The sequence below is a fragment of the Lynx canadensis genome, chromosome B4 (genome assembly GCF_007474595.2).
Source record: "Lynx canadensis isolate LIC74 chromosome B4, mLynCan4.pri.v2, whole genome shotgun sequence".
Classification (NCBI taxonomy): domain Eukaryota; kingdom Metazoa; phylum Chordata; class Mammalia; order Carnivora; family Felidae; genus Lynx; species Lynx canadensis.
This window is the reverse complement of record NC_044309.1, coordinates 28,291,334-28,303,522: the sequence shown is the minus strand read 5'-3', so window position 1 is coordinate 28,303,522 and position 12,189 is coordinate 28,291,334. Positions and strand designations below refer to the sequence as shown.

At 39.3% G+C, this 12,189-nt stretch overlaps 1 protein-coding gene across 2 annotated transcripts in view; it reads right to left on the bottom strand.

Moving 5' to 3' along the window:
• ZEB1 (zinc finger E-box binding homeobox 1) overlaps nt 1-11,877 on the bottom strand; it is a 199,395-nt gene extending 187,518 nt beyond the window's left edge. Inside the window, exon 1 of one of the 2 annotated variants that reach the window (XM_030321199.2) lies at nt 11,793-11,877. In XM_030321199.2, coding sequence (XP_030177059.1) covers nt 11,793-11,850 — 58 coding nt within the window. In that variant the 5' untranslated portion in view covers nt 11,851-11,877. The remainder of the gene's footprint in view (nt 1-11,792) is intronic. The other variant, XM_030321198.1, reaches the window with a different exon arrangement.
• Nucleotides 11,878-12,189: the final 312 nt, after the last annotated feature.

Here is a 12,189-nt window from a genome sequence, read left to right as displayed (position 1 = left end):
AAGAAACTCAGAGACAGTTAAAGAAATGTTCATTTCAAAGGGATAAAATGATATACCTTAATGGACTCAAGATAAATGGCAGGTTTGAACAAATTCCCATGTAAAGATAAAAGCTATGGAATGTAAAAAAAAAAAGAATTGGTATTAATGGTAAACTCATTAAAACTGTGTAGGAAATAAGAGACCATGAAGATAATATTCACTCTTTGCTTAACTACAGACACTCTTTGGGCATCTTTCTCTGAAACTCTAGCCTCACTCAATTTATCTCGTTGAATTAAACATGTGTCAAGGACATGAAAAATTCTGAAAACACTGACTAAGCACATCACTATTTCTCTAAGTTTAAAAATGTATAAAACCAGGACAGCAGAATTTGTATTCCTCTACAATCTTGAGCTTTGGTTCTAGTTGAGTCCTGAAAAATACTCTAAAAATACTTAAACAGAAATTTGCACACAAAATTTTGATTAGTAAAACCAAATTTTAGCCTTTTGCAAACTACTCAGGGCTATGTCAGGCAGACTTGTAGCTAAAGATCACAATAGGGTAAAAGACAAAAATTAACCTCAAATGGATCGTAGACCTAAATATTAAAGCTATAAACTTCTATGGGCTCCTAGGTGGCTCACTGGGTAAGCATCTGACTCGATTTCGGCTCAGGTCATGATCTCATGCTTTGTGAAATTGAGCCCCATGACAGGCTCAGTGCTGACAGCACAGAGCCTGCTTGGGATTCTCTCTCTCCCTCTCTCTCTGCCCCTGCCCTTCTTGTACACGCAGTGTGTATGCACGTGTGTGCTCTTGCTCTCTCAAAATAAACAAATGGCTTTAAAAAAGCTGTAAACTTCTAAAATCACAAGGGAAAAACATCTTGGAATGGGCAAAGTTTTCTAAAAACACACAAAACACAAAGCTTAAAAGAATAAAGTTATAAATTTGATTTCATCAAAATTTAAAATGTCTTGGAGTGCCTGGGTGGCTCAGTTGGTTAAGTGTCTGACTTCAGCTCAGGTCATGATCTCACAGTTTGTGAGTTCAAGCCCCACATGGGGCTCTGTGCTGACATCTTAGAGCCTGGGCCTGTTTCAGATTCTGTGTCTCCCTCTCTCTCTGCTCCTCCCCTGCTAATGCTTTCTCTCTCCTTCAAAAAAAAATTTTTTTTTAAATGTTTGCACTTCAAAGATACCATTAAGAAAATCAAAAGATAAGCCACAGAAAGGGAGAAAATATTTTAAATACCTATATCCAAAAAAGAACTTGGATCCAAAGTATATAAAGAACTCTTACATCTTAATAATAAAAAGATAAGCAACCCACTTAAAAATAGGCCAATGATGGAATAGACATTTCATAAAAGAAAATATTCAAATGATATTCAAACATCATTAGATCAGTGAAGTCCAAATTAAAACCAAAAGGATACTAGGACACAACTACTAGAAAGGCTAAAATTAAAAATATGGACAAATGTTTGTAAGGATGGAGCAACTAGAACTTTCATACAGTGTAAAATATAAAATGTTACCAGCACTTTATAAACCAGTTTGGCAGTTTCTTATAAAATCAAACATATACTTATTATATGGTCCAGCAATTCTACTCTTGGGTATTTATTTACCCAAAAGAAATGTAAGCATATATCCACACAAAAATATGTGTGCAAATGTTCACAGCAGCTTTACTCTATAGCAAAAACCCAAATACTTTGTCCATTACCGATGAATGGATACACAAATAGTAATACATTCATGTAACGAACTACTACTTGGCAATACAAAAGGAATGAACTACTGATACATGCAATAACATGAACGAATCTTGAAAACATCATGTGAGTAACAGAAAGCAGACAAAAAGAGTACATACTGCATGATTCCACATACATGAAACTCTAGAAACAGTAAATTTAATCTCTATCCATCAAAAATAGATCATTGGTTGCTTGGGTTAGATTTGGGGAGGAATGACTGAGATGAGGTACAAGAGAACTTTCCGGGATGATGGAAATGTTCTATACCTTAATTGTGGTGGTGGTAACACTAGCATATAAGTGTCTGAAAGGTCATCAAAATGTACATACATGATGATGTATGTAAATTATACTTCAATAAAGTTTATTCACACATACACACAAAATGGTACAATTTTAACTTTTGTCTTAGGATTGCTCTGATGTATACCACAAGAACATACTATGTGTTAAGAAGACATACAACCATCTCCTTAAATATATTTCCAAATAAATGAATGAGACTGTATTGAAATCTGTGGACTCCATACTTCTTAAGGGTATTCAAATACAGAATATAAAGTTTAGCTTCCTTGGGCTTGGGTTCTTCATTTTATGCAAGAAAACAGCATAGGGACATTATCCTTGAAGTCCATGTCAATGTCATATATGAAAGTAATATGATAAGGTCTCCTTCAATAAAATGCCCTTTAAAGAGTCCCAGGCAGCCTTCCTCAAGTTGAAAGATGTAACACAAAATAGCATTAAGATACGGTTCTACTACTGATTTCACAAACAGCCTTGTCCTTAAGGCTAGAACAACTGAGCAATGTTTAAGGTCAAAGCTACAGAAACAATGAATAAATTTTATAACCACATCCTTTCAAACTGAAGTTATATTAGAGTTAATACTGGACAAGAGAATAAGATGTCAGTTGATGGCAGACATAATTAAAACAAACTTAACTAATAATGTAAGTAAAATTTTAAATGAACATTTATGAACATTTATAGAATGTGAAAGATATACTAAACACAGTGCTTTATACTCATTTAACCAACCCCGCTCTGAGATTACCATACCCATACACAGGGAAACAAAATAACTTGGCCAAAGTGATTCAGCTGGTAAATTACAGGATAACCCAAACCCTTAATCACTCTGCTCTTAAGAAAGAAATGTTATATCCGAAAGGTGAACTCCAGATGCATTAAAGTCTTAAACATAAAAGATAAAATTACAGAACTATTAGAAGAAAACATAGGAAGATATCTTTGCAATTTGTGGATAAGGAAGGACTTTTCACTGCTCACAAAATAAAAAATTTTAGGTACATTAAAATTAAGGATTCCTGTACCACAAAGTCAACACATGACTGACACACTGGGATGTCTAAAACCACCAAGGGATTACTATCTCAAATAGAGAACTCTGGGAAACCAGTGAAAAATGGAAACCCAACCAAAAAGGGCAAAGTGTATGAATGAATAAGCCAAACATAAGAAGGGAAACCTGAACAATCAGCAAGGATATGAAGAAATGATCAACCTCCCTGGTAAACAGAGAAACATTACAGCAACCATAAGATTCTATTTAACAGCAGTTAAATTAGCAAAAATGTAGGAATGTCTACATTAACAAATGCTGGCAAAACTGGGAAAAAGTAAAACTTTTTATACACTGTTGGTGAGGGTAAAAAATTGATGTAGTCATTTCAGAAATAATACAGAATAATTTAGTGGTATTAAATATGTGACTAAGCTATAGCACAGCAATACCACACCTGGATATATACCCCCAGAGAAACTCTTCCACAGCCATTAGCAACATGTATGAAGATGCTGATTACAAAATTACTTGTACTCAAGAGTTGGAAACAACCTGGGTATCCATCACGAGGGGAACTGATAACCTGTGCTAGATGCAAACCATAAAATACTGCACACTTAAAAGCAATGAACTAGGTGTACATACAGAAACATGAACAGATATCAATATTTAGTGAAGAAAGTAAAATATATGCCAAAATAAATTATATAGATGTAAAACACACAAATTACTACATAATTTTACAAGGATAGAGACATAACCAAGAACACATATAAAACATACCAGATTTGGGGCAAGTGTTGGGAAAGAGTTGAGACTGGGAGTGAAGAGGAAAAGTTACAATTCAAATAATGAGCATATGCCTCTAAGCAACACTAACCTAACTCTCTGTATCTGAAATATTGTAAGTGATATAGTTATGTCAACTATTAAAGTTGATACATTTATGCAAATGGTTGAGAACTCCCTTTTTCTGGGATGACTGAGCATTTCATACAATACATCTTGGTTTTAACCATGATAAATTTGAAAATTCATGGCATTTAGTTTTTGCTTGTTACCATCACAAATACGCTCAAAGGGTCTAATAAAAGGAATACTGACCTACGAACCTGAAAAGCTATAGCCTAGTCCAACCTAACTAGCAATAGGAACTTAGTAAAGTCATTTTACCTCCCTGAAAGTTTTCTTATCTGCAAAAATAAATTTGAATGATTCTCCAAATCCCTCCATCTCTGAAACTATTTATTTTCCTAATATTTATTCATATGAAATTATTTTAACTGTTTCTTCCCTCCCCAAAATAATAACAAAAACAAAATAATATCAAAAGATTCAGAAAAGTGATCTAGCAATAGAAGTGAATAGCAACTTAGCTTCTTTCAGGGTAGAAAGGAGAAAACACTAAAGAGGTACAGTGACTGTCACAGCCTTTTCAAGTATCTAAGACAGAGAATTTCAGCCCAAGTTCAGATAATCTACTCCTTGAAGTATTTTACTCTATGCTATTCCACATGCCACTATTACCTCTTCTAAAACATAAATTAAAGTCTCTTATGGAGTTTCTCCTTGAAGGCCCTAAACTTCAGCTTATCTGTAAGTTTTCAGATAAGAAAATGGTATGTTCTCCAAAGGTCTCTTCCGTATTAAACATGTAAGATTCCTAGAGAAAAATGAACTTTTAATTAACAAACTAGTCATACTCTGAGCATTTAACAAAAAAAAAAAAAAAAAAAAAAACAAAAACAACAAAAAAAAAACCCAAGCATTTAATTAGAACTGTGGATTAAGTGGGTATAAACACCTTAAGAATAAGGAAAACTAGCATAGTTTGGTGACCATGAATAGTAACTGAGCCATCTAAAAAATAATAGTACCACATATTATAAAAAGAGCATTGAAATAAGAATATTAAAAATATCTGGAAGCCAAAATTAAGATATTTACAATACCTAAAAATTTGAAATTATAATATTTTAAAAGATCTGCAATATTCTTAGAGTACAACAATAAATATGAGAAATTTAGATCATTCCCATATTTATCTCCCATTCACATTTAATTTTAAATATGGATGGGGAAGGGGGTAGTGGGAATTAAGAGGTCACAAAACATCTGTTACTAATAATTCCAGCACAGATGTAATTGTTACTGCAAAAAAGATGATGAAGTTATTCCCAGGCTGCCATACTACCAGCAGCCATAGTTTATACTCAAACTCCATGAATCAAGTCTCAATAAATAAAGTTGATTATGAGAACTGTCTATATGAACAGATACACACAATCCCTATCCATATAGAAGGTATGTATTAAATAACAGGAAGAGGTCTGAAGAAATAAATGAGACAAAAATAACTTCTTAGAGAATGAAAAATAATCTAACAACATTTCATAGCTATAATACAAGTGTAGACCTAAACTTGGCTTCTTTCGCTCTATCTTTTGGAACCTTTCAATTTATATACACCTAAGTGATATACTTCAAAATATGTTGTAACAAAAGTAATAAAGTGAGTTCTAAATATTAAAAAAATTTTTCTCTGAAAACAATCTTAAGGCAGATTTTACTTCTTAGAGATCACTGTCCTATTTAAGTATTCTAGAATATTACCATGTTTTCAAGCAACCCAGTTCCATGATAACAAGCAGCATAACCCACCTCCATCAAGGTAAAAAATCTAGACATGCTCAGACCATACTGAAAATTTTTATTAGTTAAAATTGATGTGCTAAGAATGCTTCCTCCAGGAATACAATTCTCAAAACACTATCCCATCCAAAGGAAAGATTATTTCCTAAAACAATGCCTGGGGCACCTGGGTGGCTCAACTGGTTGAGCGTCTGACTTCCGCCCAGGTCATGAACTTGGGGTTCGTGAGTTCGAGCCCCGCGTCGGGCTCTGCGCTGACAGCTCAGAACCTGGAGCTTCCTTCAGATTCTGTGTCTCCCTCTCCCTCTCTGCCCTTCCACCGCTCATACTCTGTCTCTCAAAAATAAAAAATAAAGATAAAAAGTTAAAAAAAAATAAAACAATGCCTATATAATAGGTTACATTTTAATTGGGGTTACTAAAAACTTGGTTCTATTAGGTGTATATCCATTAATTTTCTTTTAATATATCTAGTTTAAGATATTTTACTAGTGATACGTATAAAATGTAGCCTTCTAAAAAGTGTTTTTAAAACTATTTTATTTCCTGGCCATGGTTCTTTTCTAGTTTAAGATTTTTTTTAATTTTCTTTTAACAATGAACTTTTACTTTAGCTTGTATCTTTTTAGAAAGGAACATACATTTCCCCATGAATTCGTGATCATGCTACAAAGATTAAGAAACATTTTCCAAACCTAAATACTATTCTATAATTTTATCAAGTCCTACAACCTCTCATCACACTTTTACATATTAGTGCATATCTTCTTTCAGCATCTACATGATTTTTCTTCTCCTCTACTACAATTCAATACAGGTAGTTGAGAGTAGTTAACAATATAATTCCACATGATGTTGCATCTGTGTTTACATATGGCTCTAATCACATGCTTAGAAGTAATTTATGCAGGGGAAGGCAAAAAAAGAGGAAAAAGCAATAAAAACACAATTATAAGAAATAATTATGTTGTTATTTTAAAAATATCATTCCCAGTTTGGTAGAACTTTCTCATTTCTCACCACATGCTTCAAAGCTACTAAAATTGCAGAGGGTACAGACTTTCAAAAATACTATGAACTGGAGAAAGAAAAAAATTACCAAATATTTCATATGCTTTTACATAAGGCTCATCTTAACAAGTGACTGATGCTTTCAATTTATAAGATACTTTAACTTTTGCTCCATGCCACAACTATGTATGTCATGGCTTTGTGGTAAAGTTCCTCCGTTTATAAAAGAAGTAAGTGAATTACACATATTTACTACTGAGCTCTAGGAATTAGGAGAACACCAAATTCAAGAAACATCTGTCAGGAAACGTAAAACTATATTTATATACATTCTCAATCTCCCTCTCTCTGTCTCTCTCCTGAAAAACCATGACGCTCTAAAATGGGAAATGCACATAGGCTTACCTGATAAGCCAGGTAATTCCTACTTAATTCAAGATAAACAGTATTACTATTACATTATGATACTGTTGTTGGTGTATTTATAGAAACACCATTAAAAATAATTAGGGAAATAAATACTTCTAACATTTGACCTAACAAAAGGCTTCCAAAAGTTTATAGTTATATTAACATAATTATATGGACACGCATAATTATATGGACACGCACCAAAAAAATGTAACTAAATACATGAAGTCTCATCTTATTACTTGTATTTGAAAGTAGTAATACTAATATACACAGTTATTCGAAAAGAATTGCTGAATACAAGTATATGATAATTATTAAACTACAATTTTTGCTGCATTTAAAACATCAAAACAAACTTATGCTTCTCAATTTCCAATAGGTAAATGTAAAATTTATGCTCTACTTGTGATTCTTAACTAGAAGGGAAAGGAAAAGATAAAATCTAAAAATGACTAACATCTGACTGACTGCTGGTTAACATCTTCTTTAGTAGTTGCCTGCCAACCCATGTATAATTTAAGTCTACATCAGTTATGGGAAAATAATTAGACAGTATCAATCAACTGCAATTTTTACCATATTTAATGGTTTACACCTTTTAACATCTAAAATATAGGTATTCAGGGATCTTACAATGAATAAAAAAGGAGGCTAAAAAGTATACTAAATATGCAAAATAGATATGGGCCAATCATTACATAATTTTCTGAATCTAACAACATACAACAAAACTTTAAAAAAAAAAGAAGGAAAGCAGTAAAAGATTGGTTTAAAGCAAGACTAAATTGATAGCAGTATCAATCTCAGTATTTAAAAAGCTCAAATTTATAAAATTATTCATGTTAAAACATTGTTACTTCTTTCCACCTTAGCAGACTAGAAAATGCTTACGCCTACTTTACCTGGGGCTAGTTTTAAATAACACTAAGACTCAGAATTGCACCAAAGGTCCCTATGAATGCAGAGGTCCCAATCAACAGGAGATAGACTGATGGTGCCACTACACCAATAATCATTTTTGTTAGCATCCTCTACTGGCGGTTTCCAAAGACAGCAAGTGGAAATGGTGCAAATAACAGAAAAATATGTACCTGCTATTCCATCTAAAGTGAATTAATCAGCATGTGGTCATTAGTAGCTACAGCATATTTCTTTCCTCACCCCCCAAAATGCATACATACATGTATACATACAAAAACCACACAAGAGTAGAGGTGGAAAATTAGAAGACATATTTTTAAATACAACAAACAAAGCATTACATTACAAATGGTAAAAATCGATTTACCCAATTCTAATGCCAGTCCTTTATAGATGACTGACATCATTACCATAAAGTTACTACCTAAGGATTGATGCTTTGGCCAAACCTTGCTCAATTGGTTTACCCTTGTCAAGTTACATTACTTGGTTCTCCCATTAATATCCTACTCTGCAGATATATTCCAGAAAGGAAATTAAAATGTTTTACTGGAGGCTTAGCAGTAAAATCTGCATGTCTTTTTAAATGAAAAAAAATTATTTACATACAAATAACAACATAAAGTACCCTTATGACTATCGCCCACTGTACACATCATTTATTCCCTCATTAAAAAGATTTAAGAGTTAACATTTTTCTATGCAATTCTCTTCAATAAACAACTGCAACTTACATGACTGCGTTGCTAAGAAATATCAACCGGCACCTATTCTGAGATTTCACAACACAATGGCATACAACTTCATTTTTAATTTGCAAATTATAAGGCTTAATCAAATAGCATGGCTGTAATCACCAGCAATGGATGAAATGCATTTGAGAACAAAAAGAAATACAAGGACAGAGCCAAAAGTGATGAAAATGGAAGATACCTGTAGTAGTACGGTGCTATCTTAAACACCTTTTGTTTTCTGAGAGTAATGCATACTGCAGACAAGACATTTTGTGCTAAACAGCCCAAATCTGTTTTTCTAATATTAAACACAAAGGAAAAACACTGACAGCAAGCGTGGTAAATAAATCCCTCCCTTGAGAATGAAAGCAGCAGACAGGAGGGGGCTGACATACATGCAGGAGAAAACTAAACACCATCTTTTTTCTACCTGCACAAGTTGCCATTTGCTGCAGCGATCGAGAACCTCTTTTTCCTGTTGATTTCAAGTACCTTTCAGGAGAGCTTTTTTTCCCCTTAAGTCATCTGTTGATATGCCTTAAGAGTGTAATATTCATATCACAAGATCTTTAGGAGAAAAATCCATTCTTTCCTGTTCAGGTAAACATGTTTACAGCAGCTGCACAGACGCTGGGTGGTTCAGACTCACATGTCACACACATGTCGTCAGCAACAAGAAAAGCCCCTTTCTCTGGCGATGAACATTTTAAATAAGGTAAAAAGCGAACAGCCCTTTCCGAACCAACTTACCTTTCATAAAGCCACATCAGCAACAGTGGCAACAGCTCGATATAGCACACTATTTGACGCTAAAACAGGAAATTAAAATTGCAATCGCCTATGCTCCACTCCTTGCTGTAACAAGTCATCTCTCCACAATGACGATACCAAATATTAGTTATCAATCATAACTAACAGACGTCTTGAAAACGCAAATTTTTATTTAAATAACTAAAATCATTCATGAAAGCAGTGATTTTAATGTCGGCTCAAATATATTAAAAATATTTTTACGATTGGAAGGAAACATCTTGAAACAGCTTAAAATCTTCGTATCTGCTTGTAGACAGGAAATCCCACACAAAATCTAAAATTGCCAGGAAAGGTTACAAAACCTCGCGTTTCGCATCCCAGAGGGGAGGGAGAAAGGGAGCCCAGGAGCGGGGGGTGGGGCGGGGGGAGCGCGCGAGAGTTTTTACTTAAACACATATTTCCTCATTTTCTGGAAGATACAGCGATCCCATTATAGGCGCATTTATTTCCCTACAGTTAAAAACTCGTTTTAAAAATAACGTAGGAACCAAAACGAGCCCCTCGGTCCGAAATGTACGTGTAATTCCTTATATAGACTCGGCTGCAGCCAGCGGCAGGGCCGTTGCCGCCCATTATTATACAAACAGGTACCGGGCCGGCGCGGGCGGGGACCTCGCCCCGCGCTCCCGCCGCCCCCGGGCGGAGAAGTCTCAACCCTCTCGCCACAGGAACTGTCCAGACAATAACAATCAGCAGACATTTCGCTGCTGAACAAGGGGGAGAGAAAGCACAGAATCGCCCCCAAGATAAGCAGAAATACAATCAACTTACAACGTCTCTCCAAACTGGAAAAGGCGACTGTGCAACAACAACCACATGTTCAGGTCTCGCTCTCTCTTGCTGTCTCTATTTTTTTTTTTTTTTTTTAACTCTCACGCCAGGCAGAGGGGTGTGTAGTGCCCCGGCACTTGAGCACAAATCAATAAACACTGCAGCTGCAGCGAAAGCAGCAGATCCGTGCGTCCGTCGGTCCGTCTGCCCCCTCCCCCACCCTCCTTCCACCCGAGACCGAGAGCGCCATCCAAGCTCCATTATCCGGCTTCAGCGCTCCGTGCGTCCGGCCCAGGTAACAACTTCCCCAAAAACCGAAAGAGAAAAAAGAGGCGTACGCACAGAACCCCATCCCAGCGCGGAGAAGGAGTCTCCCCCAGGGAGGGGGATCTGTCTGTGGTGCTTCCCTGTCTCTAAGACCAGGTAACAACTCCACAAACACACCCGCTGCCCAGCTCGCCGCCATCCACAGATCTCCCACAGCAGCAAGTAGGTGCCCGCTCCTGCCCCGTCTCCCCTGCCGCCCCACCAGCTCCCCCCCGAATGTGGACCTCACTGGCGGGGCTACCTCGGCTGGCGTCCCCAGCCGGGGGCCCAGGGCACGGTGGCCGTAGGCGCGGGGGAGGAGGGGCGCTTAGGGACCCGCGCCTCCGCTCCGCTAATCCCCATTCCGCGAGCGCGCCTCGCCGGCCGGTCACAACTTTACCGCCGCCGGCCGAGCCCGGTCCGCCCGCGGCGCGCACCACCGGCGCCCGCGCACACGCGCGCACGGACGACACGCAGCCCGCGGCCGCCGCGTCCCGCCGCCGCCCGCCGCCGTCCGCCGCCCGCCGCGCGCCCGCAGCCCGGCCCGGCCCGAGCCTCGGGGCCCGAGCGACGGCGCCGGCCGGGGCCGCGGCGCGCGGAAGCCACTTTGCACGGTCAGCGCCGGCCACAAGTTTGTTCCTCGGCTCCCGGGGGCCTCCGCGCACAGGGAGAATAACGCGGAGGGGGCTGAGAGGAGGGGGAGAGGGGAGACGCCGAGGGGCAAAAGAGTGGGGAAAAGTGCGAAAAGAAGCAACAGCCGCTCCACCCGGGACCAGAAAAGTGGCCAGCCGCGTCCCGGCCGCCCGCCCTGCGCCGGGGATGCGGCGGCTAACGGTCCAAGGAGGCGGCAGGGGCGGCAGGAGCCGCTAGGCGGAGAGAGACCAGGTAAGAGACATAACGGTTCAGGGAGAGCGAGCGGCCGCGGCGCGGCTCCGGCAGCGGCAGCAGCGGAGGGGGGCAGAGAGCACTACTTTCTACTTTCCCACTCCACTTTGCCCGTCCCTGCCCCGGCCGCCCCCAGCCCGGCTCGCCCCCCTCACCCCCGGGGGCGCCCCGGCTGCCCGGCTCCCCCTGACTCCGCCGCTCCCCGGTCCCCTCCGCCACTCACCGTTATTGCGCCGCGGGTTCGCCTGCTTTCTGCGCTTACACCTGGGGCCATCCGCCATGATCCTCTCGCTTGTGTCTAAATGCTCGAGTCACCTCCTCCCCCTCCCTCCCCCTTCCCCCCCACCCCTCCGCCTCCACCCCTCCCCCCTCCCCACCGCACCTGGTTTACGACACTCGAGGCTTTACGACATCACCTTCCTTACACCTAGAGCCGCTCGCTCTACGGCCGGAACCTTGTTGCTAGGGAGAGGACGGTTTGCGGCAACCGTAGGAGCAGCTGAGTTTGAATTGAGGGGCGAGGGAAAAGTTTCCCTCAGGTGTCGTGGGATGGGGGAGGGGGGCGATAGGAAACTGCGGGGACGTTGTCAGAAGCGCAGCAAGCAGGCGGGGGTGAGAAA